General features: G+C 44.7%; 1 protein-coding gene across 6 annotated transcripts in view; it reads right to left on the minus strand.

The window, feature by feature from the left end:
* LOC6602498 (FH1/FH2 domain-containing protein 3) overlaps positions 1-24125 on the minus strand; it is a 46950-nt gene that overhangs the window by 15941 nt on the left and 6884 nt on the right. For 3 of the 6 annotated variants that reach the window (XR_003409154.1, XM_026992957.1, XM_026992956.1), the window contains exons 2-4: positions 23423-23473; positions 19845-23359; positions 19647-19725 (exon numbers count right to left, since the gene is read on the minus strand). Coding sequence is in view for 4 of the 6 variants with exons in the window: in XM_026992957.1 (XP_026848758.1) it covers positions 19647-19725; positions 19845-23359; positions 23423-23473 (3645 nt within the window). In the remaining 2 variants the exon portion in view is untranslated. Of the gene's footprint in view, positions 1-2381; positions 2622-19646; positions 19726-19844; positions 23360-23422; positions 23474-24125 lie in introns of those variants that run through there. The other 3 variants (XR_003409155.1, XM_002027507.2, XM_026992959.1) reach the window with 2 other exon arrangements.

A 24125-nucleotide genomic window follows, 5' to 3' on the forward strand; every position in this document is an offset into this window, starting at 1 on the left:
GTGGCTGGTGGCTGGTGGATGGTGGCTGGTGGCTGGCTGCTGGTGGCTGGCTGCTGGTGGTGGTGGCGGTGGAGCCTCCACGAATGGGGAGGCTGTTCGATGGCTCCTTAGTGGCTTTTTTGCAAATTAGTCAAAGTCAGGCAAAGGCTGGCTGGCAGCGCGATGCCACTCGTTGCAGGGGCAAACAATGGCAGGCTTAGATAATTGCTGGCCATGGCTTTCACAATGCGCCCAGAAAAAGAGAGCCAGCCCCAGCTCTGGCTCTGACTGTGGCTCTGGCTCTAGCTCTGGCCCTGGCTCTGACTGTGGCTCTGGGGCCTGGGGTTTTCTGCCTGCCCCAACTTCCTATTAGTTGCCACAGATTGTGCGATAGCAATAAGTTAGCCCAGCCCGGGGCTGGCTCAGAGCTGGGCTTGGATCTGTTCGAGCCAATCCCTCCTCGCCATTGCCATCTGCCATTGTCTTCTTCTGGCCGGGGATCGCGCCCAGTGGAAAGGGTCGGTCATTGGCATTGGCCCATCCATTGGCAATGCATCATTTGTTCGGTTCGAGAATAAAATATTGTAATAAGTACGTGGCCTTAGAACATGCTAAAACACTTTACTTCCTTGTCTCTTTAATCTCTTTCTCCCCCCTCTCTCCCCCTCTCTCTATGTTTTTTTTTTGCCAGAACAGAACTAACCCCTTTGTTTGTTTTTGTTTGTGGATAAGTTTTTCTTCTGTTATTTACCAATTACCATTTAAGCAGATTTCCTAAAAGTTTTCCCCCAGTGGTTTTTGTTGTTGGCTTGTGGTTCTTTCCATTTCAACGCTCTTTCCTCTCACTGATTTTCCAACATATAAAACTTATTCCGCTTCAATTGACTTACATCTCGCCCCTTCTTTTTTTTTTCTTTTTTTTTAGATTTGTGGCTAGAGTTTTTTTTTTCCTCTTTTTTGAATCAATTTGGTTCTGGCCAAGTTTAATCTTTGGCTTTCATGTGGAAATTTCACAAATAAATCAATTGTCGATTTTTGTTTAGTTTTTTTTTTTTTTTTGGAGGAACGAGCATACATAATCGCTCCATTGCCGGACGATAAACGAGTTATAATGCTTTTTATGCGTTTTTATTTTTATAGGAAATGTGGTGGCGATATAGAGCGATAAATGCGTCTAAACACGCTATGCAAATGATTCGCGGTCTCGGTCTCGGTGTCGGTGTCTGGTCTGGGATGCCGTGCCACAAAACAAAAACCGCACTGGAAATATACACATACAAAATGTATATGCCATCGGTTCAGAGACAGTGAGTGCGAAAAGTCTGCGATTGGGGCGGTAAATGCTGCATCAAATCAATCCAATGATAAATTCCGATATGCGGAACAAGGCAGCAGGCATTAGACAGGCATCACACACTCGTAAGCTGCCGGCTTGGTTCGCTCTCAGCGAAAGGAGTGGAACGAAGGAGAGTGCAAAGTGACACTTGCAGCCACAACAACAACAACAATAGCAAGAACAACGGCTGGCATGCGAAGAGAGCAGGAGCGGCTTTGCCTGAGAGAGTGCTAGAATGGTAGAGCTTAAGAGAGAGAGAGAGAGAGAGAGTGATAGAATGGTAGAGCTTAAGAGAGCTTGGGCGAGCGAGCGAAGGAGAGAGTGATATGTGTACATATGTAGAGCGTTAGAGCAGTCGTATGCGGGGGGGAAGGAGGGCGAGTCTGAAGAAGAAGCAAAAGCTGAAAAATATTCTTCATATACGGTAGTATGTGAATATTTATTTATTTATTTATTAGAAATTCCTATGCGATTACGAAAAGGTTAGATTGCAATCTGCTCAACATTTAAATGGAAAAAATCCCCTTTTTCTGGATTATAGTACATTTTCAACCTTTAATTCGCACAGTAGCTGTCATACCCACTACTGTTCACAGACTTCTGCCATGAACTGTGAACAACTATCAGCCAAATCGGCTAAATCTGAAAAATCCGCAAAAGCCAGCATCATCAAAGCGCTGGGCTAGCGTGTGCAAAAACTGTTTTCATCATGGCATAAAAATAAATATTAAATTTTTGAAAGAAGTATAAAAAAGAAACCCTCAAAAAACTTCTTCATAGTTTTACTAACAAACAAAAAAAAACAACAACAAAAAACCCGCAATCTTGATCTCGATAATGCCTATACATACTTCTTAAAGTATCTCGTAAATGCGACGCTAAAAGAGTTAATGCCTTTTCGTATACAAAAGATTTTCGTACGCTGTGTGTGTGTGTTTTTTTTCGGCCAAAAGATTTAGGCTGTCCGATAAGACAGAGATAAGCTAAGGCCCGTTGAAAATACGGATAATATATATATTTACGTGTATAAAAGAAAGAAAGAAAGATCCATTGTCTTAATGCTTACACTTTGTGGGGCATTCAACAGCCTGAGTATGGTGCCGATCTGCGTGGCCAGCGGCATGGTTGTGGCAAACGCATAGGTGGGGGCACGCACCGGTATGGGGAAGGCGGTGCAGGCCGATAGCGGATCGCTGTCCACCAGATACTGGACACGAAAGGTGATTAGTTCGTCGGGTTCCATTTTCACAATCATTTTGGCGAATGTATTTACAGTCAGTCGTCTCTCGAGATCGCACTTCCACTTCACCTATTTCACATTTGTCTCTTTCTTTTATTTGCAGTTATTTATTTTTTTTCTGGTATTTTCTCTCACTTTTATTTATTTGCATTTTCACTTGAACTGGAACTGGAACTGCGACTGAAATGGATTTTTGGATTGGCATAAATTTGTTTGCTTTTCGCTGGCTTGCAATTTGTTTTAATTTTGATTTTTATGACGTGCACTCTTTGGGCCACTCTCTGGGCCAAGCCCCGAAACGAATTTAAGACACATAGAAAACACACAAAAACACACAAGAGACGGGCGAGAGTTTCGAAGCCATTGATACCCTGGTATTATCTGAGATACTATGGTGATCCTACGAATCAAAAAGCTGTCAACAGATCTTGTACAAATCGTCATACCCTCCTGCCTATCCCCAAAATTGTTGCATAATTGTTGAGGCAACAGCACACACGCATGTTGCGCAATTTTATGCTAAATATTGCAAAATTGTTCAAAAGCCACGCCCACTATACAGTAACACTCCACAACAGTATTCCCCCTCCCTCCACCCCACCACCCGTAGCATAATTGTCTATGCCGAACCGGATCGCTCTCCTTTCTTTTCTTTTATTTTATTTTCTTCTTTTTTTTTTTTTGTATTTGCTTAAATATTTGTCTTTGGCTTACTGGTTCGCTTCAGAGTCACATAATGATCGTTATAATAATGATGATGATTGTTGTGTAACTTTGTTCGAATTCAATGTCAGTACCCGCCCCAGTAGTTCGGTGTTTAATCATCATCAGGCATTCAGGGGACATTGCCTCAAATCGAAACCAAATCGAAGGGGCCTCCGCCGCTGTGGGAGTACCGCTAAATGGTCTTGTCTGCTGTTTTTCTGGGTTTTTATGCAAATATGCAAGACACAGAGTACTACACGGGTCTGTCTGTCCGTCAGTCTGCCCCGTCTGCCCGTCTGTGGTTTATGGGCCCGCAGAGCCGAGGGTCTTCGTCTGTTAACGAGGTTCTTGAGTGTCGTCTTGTAGCGGTCCCGGTAGCCGTGTGCGGTAGCTCCCTCCACATAACGTGACTCTAATGGACGCCCGTTGGCTGCCGGAGTTTGGTCTTTGTCTCGTCTTCAAAATTCGACTTGGACTTGAAGTTGGTCTCTGCTCAACACACACACTTGTCTGTCGAGTCGCTCGCTCACTGCTGCAGACGACTGACATTGAACTCTAGAGTCTAGAGTCTAGAGTCTGGAGGAGGTCCGATAGTTGGTTGGGAAATGGGTGAGGCCACCGTGCGCGCGACAAATGGCATTAGAGATCGTCTAGTATGTTGTCCGCACATATTATGTATTGTTTTAGAAAGTATTTCAGGCATTTGTTGTTGCGGCATAAGAAAAGCCATTCCATTCAGATAATTCAGCTTTAATTGGTTTAAGACTCTGCTTTTTTAGTTTTCTCTGCTTAATAATACTAGAAACAATAAAATGCCACAACATAAATACTAAAATAAATACCAAAAGCACTAGAAATAATAGCAAAAAAACTACGCTAGATATTTAAAAAAAAAAATCCATTTCTAAACAAAAAAAACTAAAAAAAAAACTAGCATAGAAACTAACAGTAGTCAAATAAATAATAATAAAATAAAAGTAATAAAAAAAATGTTTAAATAAATCAAAAAATCTTAAATAGTTTTATTTTGGTAATGAATCATTAAAAAAAAAATACTAAAACTAGGTACTTTTATTAGAAAAAGTCTATTTCAGTTTTTTTTTTAAGAGAAGCCCATAGAATGGCACTGCTAAAATAATTCGAACTATTCGAAATACTTATTAATTGACGATTGTACTGCAGAAAAATTATTTTTAAAAATACTAAAAGCCATACAAAAGATACGTTTTTAGTTAAAGAACTTCTAGCACAAAAAAAACCCGAAATTCTTTGATTCTCTTCTCAGAAAATCGTTTACATAGCTGGCATATGTTATAGGGCATCATATCCGATAAGTTTCGACAAATGAACACTGAACTTCTGGTCCAGAAAACGTTCTAAACTGAAATTTCTGTTCTTTAACTGAAACTTAAGAGCCCTGCTTCAAGAACTCTTCGAGTATTAGCTTTCTTCAGCTGTGTATTCGAATCATTTAGTGGTGGGCTACCTTTCAAGCCATTAGTCATTCCACAGATTCTCTGGGGGGCCTGGGCCCGGCCACCAATTTTGTAATTTGTCCAACACGTTGCACAAACATGTAGCAAGTTCGTACTACTGTGGAATACTCGCGTATAACATGTAATTATTTTATATTTTAGCCACTAACTCAAAGCATTTTTCACAGATGCGATGCCCAATACGAAGGCGATGGCGATGGCGATGGAATTGGCGGCGGCGGCTTTTAAAAAGCCACAAAAAAGAAAAACACAGAAAACATCGCGCCTAATTGCAATAATTCATTGCGAAGCAGCGAATGCGAAATAAATACAGGGAAACACAGCACACAAAAATAAAGGCGAAAGCCATAAAAAAGGCCAATAAAAACGGTTAACAAAAGACAACACAAAAGCCAAGAATATTGTGTAAACGAAAACAGCTGTTCCACAGACGAGACTCCCGCGAACCGTTGAGAGGTGTTTCGTTCTGTTGAACGAACGAAATGAGAAATAAAATAAAAGTCAAGTCATTAAGAGCGGACTTGCAAGTCGGCCCGAACGGGTGGGGCAAGACTTCGGGGCTCAGAAAGGAAGTTCAGCACAGCACAGCAGAAAAAACAAAAGACCTAAAAGAGTTAAAGTTTAATTGAAAGACATGAGAATGCGGTGGCAGAGGGGAGGCGAGTGCGAGAGACAGGTTACAGGCCGCTGGCGGATGGACCCTTGCCAGGGCTTCCTTCTGACAGCCAGGCGGCAAGGCAGCAAGGCGGCAGGTGTGCCCCAAAACACACACAGGAAAGAACCACACCACGCAAAACAAAAAAAAAAAAACAAAAACAGCAGGAAAGAAGCCAGGTTTCGAGGCTCTAGATACCCTGGAAGATCGATTATTCCCTGGACAGGCAGGAGATGCAGGCATGCTTGACGTTGACGTTGATTCGCTGTACAACATTTCCCATAAGCAAATGACAAAAAAAAGACCACCAGCAATGAGAGATGTGCGATATTTTCAAACACAAAATATTAAGTATGCTTTTTGGGAGGAATATTAGACAGCTCTTAGACAGAAAAAACAGCTGTTTTTACCCCCAAAAAAACTATTGCTCTGCCTTTAAGCAGATCTTACTGGCATTTCCTGCCTTGGGAGACCGGTTTTTCGACTCTATCTTGCTGAAGAGTTCTTCCTTGTTTTTGGTGGCAAGCTTCTGGGTTGCCTTATAGGACCCACAATCGCACAAGGGTACCAGCAACTGCAACCAGCAGAGGGACGGCACACCACCATGACATCAGCAAGCGAGAAACCGAAACAACAAGTTCTGTTGCATGCGAAAGTCAATGTTGCAAGAGTCCGATTGGCAAGAGTCCGCCTGCTTTTGGTTTCGTTTATGAAATGGAAAATGAAGTTGAGGCCCGAATAAAGATTTTTTACTTTCACGTATACAGAAATTCCTACAGACACGGGCCGGAACTCTCTGTTGGGCTCTTGGCCAGCACAAAAAAGGGTTTCGGTTTCGGTTTCGGTTTTGGCCAAGTCAAAAGTTAAGTGACCATCAGCGAAAATCACTATCGTCTATTTGGCTTCCTCATTGCCCCGGCGATTGGCGACGTGCAGAAATTTAATGAAATTAAATAAATATTATGTTGTATGGCAGAAATAAACGCCAGGAGGAGGCCGGAGCCAGCTAGCCAGCCAAAAACTTTGGCCATTGTGGCCAAGAGTGTGGCTGTTAGCCATGGCTAAGCAGCGGCATATTTAGTTACAAATTACGACAATGGCGCCGACGCGACGAACCGACGACTGACTGATGGACAGACCATATTAAAGTGTAAATAATTTATGCAAATGCCACAGCAGCAGCAGCAACAGCAGCCAGTCTGTAGCAGCCAGTCTGTGGGGCACCCACAACAACTACAGTACAGTAACAATAACCGCCGCGGCGGTACAGTAACAACTGGCAGGTAATGAAACCCGCCCGCTGGCTCAAGGAAACTATTTTTTGGAGCCATGCTGCTGCTTCTCTCTTTTTCGCCTTGACTTGTCTTAAATGAACTTTCACTTTTTACTGCTGCTGCTGCTGCTGCTGCTGCCTGCCTGCCTGCCCCATGTTGCAATCACTGGCGTTGGAGGAGTCAGGCAACGTCTCTTCCTGCTGCCGTTGCCGCTTCTTCTTCTGCAGTTTTTTATGCCATCAATTATGCAAATTTTCCATAGCCATAGCCCCCCATGGGATGGCTAATAACTTAACAATTTCCCAAAGACGCTTAATTGACAGCTACTGTGCGGCTGCTGCCTGTTGCATGCCCCTACGGGCGCACCCCACTCTGCTCGGATCCGTACTCTGTGATCCGCTTAAGAGTACGCTTTGATGATCCGCAACGGAGCATTGACATTGATACAGTTAGGGTTTTCTTCATCGAAGGGGGTCCCCAATCGAATTTATGCAAACAGGAAGTTGCTTTAACAGCTCCTTGTAGAGGGGGGTTCTTCAGAGAAATGCTCGTACTTTTGTATATTGTTGATTTTATAAAGAATTTTGAGGAACTTCAATTGCCTTTACCTTCTATATCCCTGATTGATTCTCTCTGAAAGTACATGTGTTTCCCAGTTCATAAGTTCTGTATAAGAAGATATGCCACCAAATATATGTATACTCTCAAGCGAAAAGGATACGAGTGGAGATCTCTGGGTTCAGGTTCTGTGCCACAACTATAGTGCTAAGATCCAATGGAATGTCCACTCTTTCAAAATGAGTTCGAATCTTGCCGAACAGATTCGAATCTCTTCGAATCTTCATACGAAGGAGCTTTCTAGCGAGCACTAGCAAACGTTTTAAGATCACTAAATGTATTAAAATGTGTCTTTACGCGTATTCCCACCATCTAATCGCACGAGCAGACAACTATTTCTGTTCCATCGAGATTAACTGTATACCCTAGGGCAGACACGTGACACTCGTGATTGAACTTCATTGAATTCAATTAAATCTACTTGTACTTCACACATTTGCCTCTCCCCCCCTCCTGCTGTTATCTGCCCCGCAGAGTCCCACAACATTGGAAAAGATTCCGCGATACTTATCGCAGACTTAATAAAGTAATAAACGCAGATACAGATACAGATACATTCGTTGGTTCAATGGGTTCGCAGAATGCGCAAAAAAAATAAATACCACATACGGTAGGTCTATGGTTCGCTGAACAGCAAATATTTGGCCATACAAAAACAGAAACAGAAAACAGATATTTTAATGGAAACAGAACCCAAAAAAAAAAAGGAAAAAAGAGAGAAAAAGACACTACATTCCACAATAATTTGTCATGCTCTCAAGAGAGAGAGAGAGAGAGAGAGAGAGAGAGAGAGAGAGAGAGAGAGAGAGAGAGGGAGAGAGATGATAATGGAAACAAACAAATCATTTTTTGAATTGAGAAAAAGGTTGTAGAAGAAAAAGGTACTACGGCCGGCAATCAGAAGAAAAGTTGTTTGACCTCTTGACTGAACTGAACTGAACTGAATGAAAGACATATAAAATTGTTAAGCGAATGCATTTAAAAATAATTTCAACTGCCAATAAAAAGCCAGCCAAAGGAAAACACCGATGATTGGCCTGGGCCGTAATAGAGGGCCCTGGCTCTCTCGAAACGAGTTTGGAAAGAAAATTGTGTCACGTTTGTGTGTTGTGTGTTTGAAACGGTTAAATGTTTGAGGGAAAACACATCGCATGCCACTCGAGATCAGAGGCAGGCAGCAGTAGAGTGCGGTGCGGTGCGGTGCGGTGTGGTGTGTCTCTGTCAAATCCTATAGATACTCTCTGACAGAGAGATACCCTCTACTCTCGATACACGTGCGCATACCATGGCATAATGTGGTACTGGTGCGTGTGCGCTTGATTTATTGAATTCTTTCGCTCAGAACCGTAGCTGATTTCGTATGCAACGGATGCCCCAGGTCCAAGTCCAACTCCAAGTCCAAGCTCTGTGCCTCCGCAAGAATGCCAACTCATTATAGAACTCCCCTTCTGGAGGTGCTGGAAAGGTTGGAGGTGTTCTTCACAGTTAATTATAACAATAGCATAATGATCATAAGCCCCCCAAGGAGCCCCCAAAGGCCCCACAGAACGGAAATGAAAAGAGAACCAAAGCCGGAGGCAGGAAATCGTCGTGTGACAACGTGTTCATTGGGGAATTTCCCAGCTTATTCTTTAGTTTTCAGTGCTAAAAAAAAGAACAGACTCCAATGTGTCGATCGGAATACTTCAGGAATTGGGGTCAAAAGCCAGAGAGAAGTGCACTACTTTCTGGCTCTCAAGAGCAATGCCACTCGAAAAGCGTTTGCCACTTCATTCCGCTGGAAAATGCAGCCAACGGTAGTCCACCATTCGAGTAGTGGAAAGTGTTGGAATATTGGAATATAAATTAATATTATGCATTTTCTATTCTATTAAATATGCTAATGTTTCAAGAAAGAAGAATCGAAAGTGTCAGCACAAGATAAAAGATCCCTTTTAAGATGGAAAACTTGGGCCAACTTCAAGAAGAATCTAAAATATATTCCATACAAAAGACATTTATCAAAATTAGCTTGGGTTTTAATTAGGTTTTCCATGAATATATAGCACTATTATGTATAATTTTTCATTATTTAATGGAATAATACGGAATAAATTAAATAAATTATAATCAAATGGAGAAATAATTTACTATAATCAACTGAAACCAGAGAGAACCCAAATTAGCTTGAGATTTGAGATTAGAGATCTACAATTCTTTTTCGGAACTAATAAAAATCATAGAAAATCGTGGAATATATCATAGAAACTAACATTGAGTGTAGCCAGAGCTTAGATAGAGGTAATCTAAGATCCCTAACAGATCGCTAGAAACAAGAATCCATTCCATCTGTCAGAACTATGAATACCTGAAGAGGCAGTCAATCAAAAGGAATCGCTCTCTACAAAGAGAATTTGAGTTCTTTCTAGGCATTCGAGCTGACAGAATCTTCATGTGAAACATTATGTCATTTTGATAGATCACCCATAGAGACAGACAGACAGACGGACACCTCACTCTCTCGGTCTCTGTTGCCTCATCATCATCGGTGGTTCCCTTTACAGACAGATGCAAATGCGGGACCTGTGAACCAGGGGCATCATCTGTACAACTCATTTTGTGGGTTATTTTTGTATGCAGTTGACATGAATTCTTACAAAATATCAACACAAACACACACACAATACTCTATATATATATATATATATATATCTATATATATGTACATCTGCTATCTGGGGTATCTGGTATGTATATCTTTTATGTGTGGCATATTCATTTGCTTTACTAATTTGCGGGCTCTGTGTGAGTGCGTGACTAATATTTTTGAGTGCAGCAAAAAAAGACTTGGCCACGATTTTTGTGCCGGGATTATGCAATGGGGCAACAAACGACCAAAACGGCAACAACAATCATCATCAAAATAATAAAGTTAAGATACATTTTTTTAGCCAAGAAAAACCACCGAGAGGCAGAGGAATATTGAGAGGGAGACGGTGGGGGAGAAGTGGAACCAGTGGCCCAGTTTTCACAGCCTCTTCTTTCCCATCAGCTGTGTGACAATTTTCATTTCAAAATTTGGGTCAAACACTTAAATATTTTACATTTTTTACATTTTCTTTTATGCAATAAAATGTTGATGTTTCTGGCCATTTGTTCGATTTTATATGGGATTCACTGATTTACTGGATTTCCGTTTTTACCGAAATGAATGTTGGGGATAGGGTGGCTATATAGAAGGATATAAAAATACCATTTATTATTTACTATATATAAAGACGGTACTGAGATGTTGATTCGTGGTATAAACTTCCCTTAAGGGAAATGACATCATTTCCATGAAGTAACACAAGGCATTCTCTCTGTATGACTATGATGGCAATATTTATAAAATATACAAGGTTTTCTTTACTTTTATCTGCAAAAGCACATCGTACATTTCTTGGAAGAGTTGATTTTTGCCTTCAGTTTCTGAAATTTGATGATTGGTTGAAACTTATGTTTGTTTTCCAATAATGTCAGATAATTTTTGCCAAGTCTATGTGTTTTCAGGGACATTTTGGTGTCTTATTACAGAAATTGCAGCGGTTTTATTCGACAACACAATTCCGAATGCTGTACTTTACCCCTCGTTTGGGATTTCGGATCAATTGATTTTCTGTGGATGATTTTAGCTTAATTCTTGGACTTCTTATGTTTCAAAACCGACTAAATACATCCATTTAGAAATGTATCTTCTTCAACAGCTAACGTATTTCCCTTAAAATTGAGGACGTATCAAATTCGCAAATCGATTTTCTTGGAAAATTGATAGCAAAAATTTATCAAAGAAATTAACTTATACCCTCCATCGACAAGTGCTGCATTTCCAACAATCAGTGAGCAAATAATCTTGGAAGTACATATCATAGATATGTAAGCCCTATCCCATACTTAAAGGGCAACAAACAATCATGAATCATACGATTGTTTGCCCCAAATGTTCTGCTGATCCGCTAATGAATGATTTGAAAGCAAAAGCATATAGATTTTCGATGAAAATGAAGCTCATGTTGTGGCTTATGTCTAATTTTCTTTATGAGGGCGCTCTTTTCACTCAACTGAGGCCCACATTTGAATAACAATCTTAAAGCGACAGAGCTGGAGGGGGTTTTATTTGATTTTTTACAAGCTGTTGGCCTAATGAGCGACGCCAAGCCGCCACAAGACGATCCCAGATGAGAGCGGTGGATGGGGGTGGGGGTGGGGGGGAGCTATAACCATCATTTTATAGTCTAATAAACAATGCGTTTTATCTGCGCCTGTGCTTTGGACGTGTTTTCACTTTGGGCCATGATAAATTGCATTACACACAGAGTTTTTTTTTTTTTTGTTTATTTGTATTTAAACATTTTTTTTTTTTGTGGCTTGTCTGCTGTGGCGATTGCATCTCCAAGAGACAGAAAGACAGGTAGACGACTGGTAGAGACAGTCGGCATTGCAGTTTCCACCATAAATCACCTCTGACGACTCATAATGCATACGAAAATACATAAAATTTATTGAAAATTGTAGCCACACAAAGTGTTTGTTGTTTGTTGGTTCAATGGTCAGAGAGACGCCTGTTAATTTTATGCAGATTTTATGCAACAATCCAGCGCTTAAATGTTGCACACACCGCCAGCCACCAGCCACCATCCACCAGCCAACGGCCGCCTGATAAATCGCTGATGGTTTGTCGGTTTTTGGGATTTCGGTTTACGGATTTGGGGGAGTGTCAAATGCCAGTCCCTCCGGACTCTGGACTCCGGACTCCGGAATTGTGTAGTGGCGAGTGAGTGTTAAATTATGGGGCTTGTGGCAAGGTCAAGTTGAGGTTTGATTGATTCGAAATGCAATTTCAAATGGGCAGCAATCAAAAGATGCCTCAAAAGAAATGGTAAAAAATAAAGAGTTGAATCCGCCTTCGCCTTGCAACAATCGATACGAATCAGGCATCAAGGTCGTAAGATTTCCCCATAATATGGGCTGATGCCGTATGCCGTAATCAATGATTATTTTTGTATTCTGCAATCCTGCACAACAAAAAACCGCAAATTGCAAGCCAAAGAAAAGCAAATCAAAATCAAGGCAACAGATCTGTTGCATCTCTGACGCAGGCAGGGCCTCCCCCGACTCTGGCACCGATTCGTTTTGGTTAAAGTTAATTGCTTTTATGGCCATAACCTTTTTTTATGATCGCACAATCAAACTACTTTGCATTTTATGAACCCCTTCTGGCTCCTCCTTTGGCTGTAATCAACTTTTATGGCGCCCACCATTCAGAAAACCATTGAAAAGACATTTGGGGAAGCAGCGATAAAAATCACAGAAAATTTGTTCAACTCCCCTGATAAGTCCGAGGGGTCCCCCAAATGTCAAGTTATCACTTCATTAGATGTAGATGTAGATGGAGTTGGAAGTGGTGTTGGAGAATGTTAGGGATAGGTTTTGTTCAGGATAGGTAATGGACGGAGAAGTGAACTCTTTATTCCCATAAAATGTGGAGTGACAGCTTCTTTGATTGAAATATACCTATGGGTCGACTGTTTGTACAAGATTCAATTGTATTTATAACGAATTTACTCCGAGACGCGTACTCGAAAGTAAATCCAATATTGTGTACCGTCTTTTGTTTATCCAGCACTTGAAACTTGAATGAAACTTTACAGTTAAAACGAGATAATTGAGATTTTGTAATACAATTTACACAGATTTATTGTATTACGTTCTTATTTTCCCCGACCTTTTCTCACAATTCTTTAACCATTTTGTGGTTTCTAAGGTACGTTCATGGTCTTAGCCCCATAAAAATCAATAGGAATACCTCTAAGAACAGAACCCTGACCCAAAATTCCGGACATCAACAACCAACAGAAGTTTCGACTGCAATTTCCATATGTCAATGCTAGAATGAATGCAGTGCATAGAAATATTGTTGTAAGCGTGTGAATCAGATCCATGTCAATGAAAGTGAGAAGAAATATCATGTTCCGACCCAGAGAGAGGCACCAAAAGAGAGGGGAAATAAATCAATAAACTACCGTAGGCTATGGGGGGACCTTCGTGCTAATAGGTTATTTATTTCACAGTATGCATGTAACTGTAAGCTGTAGGGCATGGCTGTATATAGAGAGTGCCTTTGGGTGGCGTGTACTAAGCCACGGTGTGACCTCAATATCATTTGGCAAAGAGTGCTCGCTCGTTCGCTGAAAGAAACCAAACGCAACAATTTTTACCATTTTTTATGAGGGGTTTTTTCTCTTTTATTTTTTGGGTGTGGTTGCACCACTAACACTTTCATTGTTTAGCCAAACACTTTATCGTCCAAAGTAGATACATACGTACGTACATACATACATATACGAGAAAGATGGATAAGAGGGGAAATTACTCACTAATGCGCTTTGTTGTCTGCTGCCAACTTGATTGTTAGTTAATGAGTTGAAAGATAGTTTTTTCGAACAGATAGATAAGTCCCCCTGGTTTATGTAAGCTTTCGCTTACAGCCAAAATTCCCACGCAATTGAACTTTAAGCCGATTACAGATCATATGGTTCGTCATTCAACTTAATTTGGCTTTAAGTTGAGAATTATAATTAGTTGTCAGTGGATGGGTTGATGTTGATGTTGATGGACCCCCATCTCTGTTCCATCCATTCTCTAGCCGCTGTTCACCTTGACTTTGCATAGCGAACGAGCGAACGAAACGAACGACTTCAGTAGCTAGATAAGCGCTCAAAAGATAACGCGAAAAACTAAGCACCAAACAAGAAGGAATGAGTGGAAAGACCGACTTGAATACCGACTACAAAATACCCATTAGCCAATTACTGTCTAGGCTGAACAATGTGGAAAGGGGAATATTTGGAGCTTGGTGTGTGAACTTCTTTGTATCTAAATGTGAACAAAATATATTATAAATTAGTTAAACCCTTTTCGATATCCATATACCCTTTGCACAGGCAACGGTGGGTATAAAAAACTCCACCAAATCAGAAACAAAGAGAACGAGCGCAGCAGAGAAGCAGCGGCAGCGGCAGCGGCAGAATCGTAAGCAACATCAAGGAAGAGAGCACCATTTGACGGCAAACCTTTTCTCTCTCTCTCTCTTCCCCCACCCACCCCTTTCAACTACTGTCTTAACTAAGTGCTGGATGGTGTTCTCTCTCCGCCTCTCCCTCTCCCGCATCATCTCTTTGCAGCACAATTAAAAAAATTGGATTAGCGGCTGCAAAAAAAGCTTGAGCTGAGAAAAGAAAAGAAAAGCAAGATAATAGAGTGCAAAGCGGCGACCGCTAAACCCAGAGAAGAAGCGAGCGAAAAAAAAAACTAAAGCCAAATCTGAAGTGTCTCGCGGTTGGCACGTCAACAGGCGGTCGACGTCGACGTCGACGTTGCTGTCGCTGTCGTCGCTGGCAGATTACGCCGGCAGATAATTAAAATCGTAACTACGTTTACGGTGGTGTCCGCACAGTGGGTGCGCTAGGTATGCGCTAAAAACAATTGAAGCGAATCACAATTGGGCCACAATCACACAGATCTGGGCCAATTTTTGGTTACGAACTGTTCCTTCCGTCCTCTATTATTCCATTATAAATGCTATCCTCCTCAGATACTCTCACATTTTTCACAATTATTTCCACTGACGTTGCACTGACTTTCACAGCCCACTGTAATTTGCACATGCCTGTGTTTATGGCTAAGTAGAAGCGAGGCGAAGCTCTCTTTCTGGCAAGTACTTCGTACTTCGCACTAGCCGCGTTGAAAATGAGGTTTTTCTTGCCCCCACTAACCCCTCGCAACAGCTGCTCTTTTTTTGCACACTAGATATAGAGCTGAGTGAATTAACTCATTCTTATTTCGCCATAATAAATTCCACAGCATTCATTATTTGCATATTAAAAGGTAAATAAAGAGTAGAGCAGCAGAAGAGTAAGTTTTAGCTTTAGTTTCGGTTTTAGTTGGGGCATGTTGGGGCCGTCTGTTTTATGGGGTAATCATAGGGTAATGCAATTCAAACTAATTGAGCGACAGCTGACAGAATGAAGGAAGGTCTATGCGGGTACTATGTGGAGCGGTACTAGATGATAATTTGCTGTCAATGATTTTTGGGTCAACAGGTGATAGATGGCCCACGAAATGCAGCTTTCATAGGGTAAAGTATAGAAAGTGATCTTCTGGGAGACACATTTTCCCCTTGGGCATGCAATTTTCCTTAATGATTGCAAATAAATTACATATTTCTCTCCTCGTAATTTGCCAAAAATTGAACGCCAACGATATGCTTCCTTCTGGCCCCAACAAAATGACCGACCCACAGAGTGCTTCCCTGGGAAGACTCGTCTTGTATCGAGATTTATTTGCACAATTCCGGTTTTTGGATATTCCTTTGCCTCTCCTTTAGAGTCTTTTTTTGTGTGTGTATATTTTCACTACTATTTGCTCATCTCACAGGGACAGAGGACAGGGGACAGGGGACAGAGATCCTCAATAGGAGCCCGAACCTGACGTTTCGTGAGAGCCCTGCACTCCATAACGAAGCAGCGGCCAAAGAGGATGAGCAGACAAGGAGAGCGAATGAGATGGAGACAGGCACGACAGCTGTTTCCCGCTGAAGAACATTTGACACTGAGATTTTTTTTTTTGAAGAAGCAGGGGCGCCCACAGTGGAGCACACCATTCGAAAAACATAAAAAAAAATTGAAGATTGTCCATTGACACTGACACAGTGACACGCAAAAAAATCAATAGTATTTCAAAACAAATTGCAATTTTAGCAGAGTCCGTCGTCTAGTTAACATTATTAACCATGTTTATGCCTCTTCCTCGATTCGTTTTGCACAATTATTTCCCACTTTATCGGCTATTTTGTATTTCGTTTGATTTTTCGCTAAACACTTTGGATCTTTTTAGTATTTCCAATTACCATTCCGTTTGTTGGTTAAAATATCATAAATGTTGCCAACAACAACACGCAACGGACGAGGGGTAACCAGCAATAGCGGGGGTGCGCGTATTTTTACGTTTTTCTTAACTCACACGACACGCGACAAGCAGCGGAGGCGACCGGACGGCGACGACTAAATTCGAGCGTGCTCGGGGAGCAACTGAAAGCCCCAAAATGCCGTGGAGCCGCTGAAGCTCCCAAAGTGGAAGAAGGCAAGCAACAAAAGTGCAAGAAGACGAAGAAGAAGAAGCACGGGCAATGTGTAGTGGTGTGAGAGAGAATCAGCCAAAGCCAAAGCCAAAGCGACGGTGAGCGAGAGAGCGGGAACAACAACGTAAGCAGCCATAGAGACGATAGCCAACGGTGCATTTATACAAGGTAAGGCGGTACTCTCTGTTTTGTGATAAATGTTAAATGATTTGTCCGTGCTGCATGTTTTTTTTCCTGATCATATCAACCATATCGTCGTCTGAGAAAGTCTTTCTCTCCCTCACTCTCTCTCTTTGCTCGTTCTGTGTGCTCTCTGCAGACCGCAGACCTTGAAAATAAAATCTTTTGATCGTTTCTTGGGAATGACTCACCTTATATTCACACACACCTTGCGTTAGCGGCGTAAGACAAGACGCGGACGTTTGGGTTACGTTGCGTTACGCTACGTAAACCTCTTGAGGCAGGTTGGATTGCGTGCAGGTGTGTGTGTGTGTGTGTGTGTGTATGTTTGTGCCTGTGGCCAGGCTGCACCTTCCTGCAACACGTTGTTGCTGCTGCTGCTGCGTTGAACTGCAGCTGATAGTCGATTTTCAGGGCCTAAAAATAGCCCAGGCTGCGCGTGTGCCACAATTTGGCTTTATCGTTGATTGAGCGTTAGCCTATCATTAGCTGGACATTCGCTGGGTGCATACTCCTATGGGTGGGTGTGTGTGTGTGTTTGTGTGGAGTGCAAAACTTCATTTCGGACGGGGGGACAATGTATTGCATTTTGGGAGCGGGCCAGAAAGAGTTACAAATTCAATTGGCAGCCATGCGTTTAACGGTGGGGCCAACACATTCGATATGCCACTTAATGGCCAATCGATTGCTTCAAATGCCGATTAGGCTTGGCGATAGAGTAAATAATTTAGTTTGTTTTTATAGCCGGTGGATTGTTTAATGCGACAGTTTAAGTGGGTTAGAGGTATTTAAATTGGGTTAAAGCTTCGAGGAGTATGACATTAGAGTGCTTGTTTAATAATCATTACATTCGAGTAATATGTGCTTCCGTTAAAGAGGGAAAGGGAAAGAATCAGAAAAACATACGTCTACCGTTTGCTTCTACGCTCAAGAGTGAGAGGGATGGATAGATAAACACACAGCAGCAGCTTCAATGTTGCACATTTCCTCAGAAATAAAAACTTAACACTTCACATCTAATGGGAGTTTCCCCAAGTTCAGAGTCAAACAAATGTCGATTCAGACTTCAAATATGTTAAAACTACAACATAAATAACAAAAAACCAACTTGGGTTGTCTTTGGAGACATGATAGTACACGAACTGATAATAGAGTTGTCACCCATTGCCTTGAATAACAACAATGCAAAGAAGACGACGAGAAAGAATGATCAAAAGAGAGATGGATAGCACAGAGAAGATGCAGAGGAAAAGACAGACACCGCACAGTATTCAACAGTGGGATGGAGGAACAGACATCAGACAGCTCTGACTCATCCGCGAGTGTTTTGTATTGTTTTCCACCCCATTAAAATTGTGTCTCTTTTGCCTTTGCGCAATTATTTGCGCGATAAACGAAACTAAATGTCTTTTATAATGTAATTTGGTTAATTTTTTGGCGTGTTTTTTTGCTTTGGTTTTCACGCATCAATGCCGTTTGGCTATTTTGGGCTAGCGATTCATGCGAGAGGCAGAGACAGAGCCAGCCACCGATGGAGGTTCAGAGGTGAGAAAAGAATTTGCGAGAGAGCGGGACAGATTGACAGCGGTTCAGAGGTGACAACAACAGACTTTGTCTAGTGCGAGATACCTCGTAGCCCGCCCCACCCCTCATGCAAAAGTTGAATGGACTTTCGATTTTTAATGTTCGACGGAGACTTTTTTTATGGCCACATTTGGCAGCACAAAGTCAACAATTTTGCGAGTACATAAGCAGCGAATCGAATACATACAAACGTATGTATGTACATATAAATATTTGCAATCTCCCTTTGTTCCCTCTGTTAAATGCTAACCCCACACAGTGGTGGGGTTACTGGAATTTACAGTTATCTTTGCTCTTTCCCACTTGATTTGGCTTTATGTTCATGTTAATTGCATTATGACCCATTTAGCCGGGAGTCTCTTCTTCTGAGATTCCCTTGTTGGCGCGAACCCATCCCATCAAACTGGAGCGCAGAACCGAGATCCAAATTCGCCGGGAAGCGACCCGCTGACTGCCCCGCAGACAGAATGTAATTAAGTGGGAATTTTTGCGTGATTTTTATACCCTTTGCTGGTGGGGGGCTATGGCACTCACGACGGGTAGAGACATCACGACTACTCTATAAATGTGAACATATGTAAGTATTATATTCTTGATTAGTACATATGTTTTAAAGCTCGCATTTATAAAGCTGTGTATTTCTAGGAAAACTAATCGAAGGACTGTACTGCAAGTGGGCCGGCACCCAAACCAACTCTTAGTTTACATTCATTTGCTCCGAAGTTATATAATTCTGCATAGAAAAGTGAGCCAGTCAGATTAACAATACCCTTTTACAGGGTATTTCCAGCCAGTACTAGTTTTTATGTGTTTTTTCCTTTTGCTGTTCCGCATTTTGTTCTGGCATTTTTGTGCGCATTGTTGTTAGTGTGGGAGTGAGAGCGCACGAGAGCCTGCGGATGGCGGCCTACGGCTGACTCACAGGGCCCCCTCTCCCTTCCACAAACCACCAGAGATCTCCGACACTTGAGGACTGCTGTCATTCGGGACTGAATCTGGCGCGCGAGAGAGATGCCAGATTCTGATAACTGAAGAATTGGGTGTGAGCGAGCGCACCTTGACTGGCCCTGCCTCTGCGTTGCCCTTTGTCATATGAGCCTACAGCTGCAGTACAGGGTAATTGATACAGTGGGTGTCATAAGTCCTGCCGATAAGGCCATTGAATGTGAAAGGCAGTTCGGGAAGGTGGGGCATCATCAACCGAATGACTAGATGTGAGTAAGGGTTTCTGCTGATAAGTGACTAGCTAATATGCTCTGCCTATATCAGGAAAAGTGAGTAAGGGTATCTGTATAAATAAACAAAGGCGTAGGCGTCACGATAGATATATCGTAACAAGACAAGACGCCGGGCAGGCTGCCAAAAAGCCTGCAATCTGCTTAGAAATCAAGAGTGGGAGAGAGAGGGTGGTGAACCACTTACCCTCCGCTGTTGCTGCTGCTGATGGTGCTGCTTTGGTGGCTCGTAAAAGTTGCTGCCATTCTCCAACCACTCCACATCTCTGCAAGATCAAAATAGAGAGAGAGAGAGAGTGCATTAGCAACCACATGCTCGACATTCACCACACAACAAACGACAGAAAGCACTCTCTCTCGGAGCTTTCGCTCTCACGCTACTCACCTTTGCATGCGCTGGATGACCGGCCTCTGGGCGGTGCTATCGTGGATGCGCACCTGATCCGGCGTGATCTCCTCCAGGAGGAACATATTCTTGCTGGCCAGGGAGGAGCTCTCCTCCAGCAGAAACATATTCGTGCCGCTTTCCGGCGTCGCATCGCTGCTGCTGTTGTTGTAGAAGAGCGGACTGAGCGGCCGGCAAGCGCCACCCAAAAGCTCGTCGATATTCTGATGCCGCGAGATGAAAAGCTTCTCGCCGGGCCGCCTCACCTGTGGGGAGAAGCGTGGCTGCAGCGATGTCGGTGGCGCTGACTGCGCTGCCGGCATGTGAGCTCTTCCCATTGGAATGTTGTCGTAGGGCGAGGGACAGCGCGGTCGCTGCTCTGTCGGCACGGGACTGGCGCACTGCCCCAGCGGCGGCGGGCGTTCGGTGTAGGAAAAGTGGAAGGAGCTGCTCAGCTCGTGTGGTGTGTCCAGTTGGTGCTGCTGCTGCTGCGGATTCCTGCGCCTTTGATCTGTCTCCTCTCTGCCCTGCTGCTCCTCTTCCTCCTCCTCGTCGCTGCTGGCGTTGGCAGCGGCAGCAACTGCAACTGCTGCCGACTGCGCTGCTTCTGGCTCGTCCTGCAGCCACCAGGCCCGCTCTCCCGACTCCCAGTGCTTGATGATGCAAGGCGGGGGTGTGGGTGGCTTCACTGGCGGTGGTTCCATCTCTTTCTCGTTCTCCTTCTCTTTTTCCTTTTCACTGTCCTGCCACCAGGCCCGCTCTCCGGACTCCACGCGTTGGACATTGAACAGCTTTTTGGTGGGTCCGGACATCCACCAGTGCTTGGGTCCCTCGTCACTGTGGCTTTTTGAGTTGGAGCTTTTGGAACCACTCGGCAGTTTCAAGGTCACCTCCACATGCGTCTCATTGTTGTTGTTGTTGTTGTTCTCGTCCTCGTGGTAGCCATTTGAATGGAGAGGGGACTGCAATTGTAGGGGGGATTGGGGCAGAGATCGGGACTGCGGTGGTGACTGTGGCAGGGAACGGGTCTGAGGTGACTGCGACTCCATCTTTGCCTGAGACTGGGGCTGCTCCTGTTCCTCCTCCAGCCACCAGGCATCCTGCTCCGGTGAGATGCGGCTCCTTGGCATCTGCTTGACCTTGGATATCGTCTCCAAGTCGTGATCCTGGCTACTCCAGTGACTGGGATCATCGTCCAGGGGGTTCAGAGTCTCCTCTGCCAGCGTATCATCATCACCCTCATCATCCGCCTCACTACGGCGCAGCCACCAGGCCTGCTCCTCACCGGAATCAATGTGCCGTAGCCTATAGGGAGGCATTTCCCCGTTCTGATTGTTCTGATCCAAAGCGGAGGCTGTGTTTATCTGGAGACTGGTGTCCTGCCACCAGCTGGGCTCCTCTTGGCTGGGGTCCTGCTCGGAGGTGGTGCTCAGGCTAGTGTCCTGCGTGGTGGTGGTGGTGCTGCTGCTGCTGATCGTCGTTGGGGTGGTGGCAGTGGTGATCCTTGTGGTGGCGGGACAGCGCGTACTCGAACTGGGGGTCGTCAGTGGGGATCTCGTTGAGGTATTCGCTTCGCTCGTGGGCGTCGTTTTTGTCGATTTCGTTCGCGGTTCGTTCGTGTTAAGATCTGTGGCCAGACTGATCGATGGTGGGGCCTCCGGCTCCCCAGAGCTCTCCGAGCTTTCGAGGAAGATCGGTTCACTATTTGCGTCTTGCTGACGATTTGCGAAAAAATTCGACACCGAGGAGAGCTTCTGCAGACGACGCGTTTGTGGCGATCGGTTCGGTGGTGGTGCCGCCACCGGACTCTCATTCGGTTGGGGATCGTGGCCCTCTAGTGAAGGTGACTCAGGTGCTGGCGTATTCGATTTGCGGCTATTTTGGTTGGGCAACGATTGGCCGGCATTGCCGGCAACGACCTTGCCTTCTTTGGGCGTCTTCTTTTTGCTCTGTTTTTTAACGGTCTTCACCCGCTGCTCGCTGTCCGAGGCGGAGGTGGAGGAGGCGGCCGCGGAGGACGTCGATGTGCTCTGACGACTACCCGTTGAGGAGGACGTTTTGCCATTGCTCAGCTTGGAGCTCTTCTTTCCGGAGGAGCCAGCCGAAGCCAGACTCCCCTCAGAGCCCGCACTGGGCGAGCGTTCTAGTTGGGCGGACCCTCCATTGGTCACCACGTCCTCGGACTCCCCGCCACTGGGAGTGCGCGATTTGCGCGGCCTGTCCGTGGGTCCCACATTCAGGGAGCTCTTGCGGAAGTCCTTGTTGGGCCATTTGACGGCAGAGCTGCCCGAACTGGAGCTGGAGCAGGTCTTGGTGGGTGATTCGCTTTTGGTGGGTGCTGCTGGTGGCTTATTGGCCAAATTCTCCACGGAGGACTGACGTGAGGCATTCAGACGTATGGCCTTGGGCGGAGAGAGCTTCGATTTGCTGACGGAGGCGGAGGACGACTTGGCGGAGCTCCCATTACTCAAGGAGCCATTACTCTTGGACGGTGGACTGGGGACCTCCGCTGGTGACTGTGACTTCCCCTCCACGGAGGGGGACATGGACTTGTTGGACAGCGGACTGGCACTGTAACGGAGGCTGCTGATCCGATCCCTGTGCGGGCTGTAGGTGGAGCTGAGGCTGCTGCTGCCACCGCTGTACCGCAGATATCGCGTGGAATCGTCCATCCTGTCCGATTGGATCTCCTTCTCCAGCATCTGGCGGGGCTTCGTCGATCGCTGGATGGTCTTCTCGATGGTCTTGGCAATGTCGATGCGGCGCGTACGCTGGACGGTGGTACTCCCCGGTGGCGTGGGCGAAGTGGCACGCGTAACCACCGACACGGAAACGAAGGTTTCCTCGGGCTGCAGGTCCTGTGCAACCTTCTTCTGTTCCTGCTCCTTCTCGGGGCTGGCCTGCTGTTTGCCCTTTGGCTCTTCCTCCCTGGCCTTCTCTGGGGGACTTGCGGTGACCTCCTGCTCCTTCTCCCTGCTGGCCCTGGCTCGACTGGCCGTTCTCGCATGAAAGTCGCTGGTGGTCAAGTAGGAGATGGCACTGCCATTGCTGCTGCCATTGCTGATCCTTGATGCGGCGGGGCCAAAGCGACTGCCGTACCCATTCCTCGCACCCGACGACGAGGAGGAGGTCGAGGTGTTTCCACTGCGATAGGTGGCCCCCAGTTTGCTCCTGCCGCTGTCGATGACTGGACTCGGATCCCTCGATTTACCTCGATTCGTGTGCTCCAGGGCCACGGGACTAGGATCCCTGGATCTGCCGTACTTTCCCAGCGTGCTGCTGCTCGTCCCAGCTCCCCCCGTGTACCGCTTGATGGGACTGGTCCGCTCGCTGGCGGCCGTCTCCTTGGGCTCTGTCTTGGCATAGCGACTCACGTAGCTGGTGACGGGCGGTGGGGCTGCCGATGTGGGTGGATCTCGCTTGAGGCGGTATGTCCCGCCCGAGAATGATGGTCTGTAGGCGCTGGGCGTGGCCAGGGAACTGTAACGCGATGTGGAGTCGCCTCCAGCTCCATACTGTGGGGCGAGAGAGGGTGAAAGTGAGTGGGTGAAAGGTGGGAGTATTATTAATAGACTCACCGAAGAGCTGCCTGTTTTGTAAGAGCTGCCCAGGCTGGACTTCCAGGGTGTCTGCAGAAGAGAAGGTAATTGGGATTATTCGCTAATGGTTTAAAATTTGTGTTTATTTTGGAAAACAACTATTATACCTCCTTCAACGTGATCTTTTACCATTATATCTACCTTAACTACAAATATCTTTTGTTAAAAGCTCGCACACACACACAATAAGATATATTTGATCCATCCATTTAACAATTTTCATGAGCATCGAACCACCTCTAGATTAAACAGATATGATATTACAGCTTCAGCGTCTCCTCGTATACCGCATTCTCTTATTGACTATTTCTAGTCTATTAATTTCCATGTACATATTCTTTTGTATTTTCTTGGTATTATTCCTCGAAATCTTCATTCTCTTTTCTCATTGAAATTGAAATTGATAGGGGAAGGAATCACAAGGCATGGCTTTGATTGATTGGCGCACTTAGACCATAACAACAATTGACTCCCGGCATCCACCCGCCCCTCCTGTTCGAAGGGGGCAACTTTCTCAATGAGTTGTGCACTCGACAATTATTCGCACACATTTCATCATCATCATCAGGCAGCCACGCAGTCAGGCAGCCACGCAGTCACGCAGCCAGGCATCCCATCTCAGGCATCATCATCAGTCGCCGCATCAGCCTCTGTCTGAAGAGAACATCAACACCATCAGACG

Source organism: Drosophila persimilis, unplaced genomic scaffold, assembly GCF_003286085.1.
Source record: "Drosophila persimilis strain 14011-0111.01,24,50 unplaced genomic scaffold, DperRS2 tig00000798-arrow-arrow-pilon, whole genome shotgun sequence".
Taxonomy (NCBI): Eukaryota; Metazoa; Arthropoda; class Insecta; order Diptera; family Drosophilidae; genus Drosophila; species Drosophila persimilis.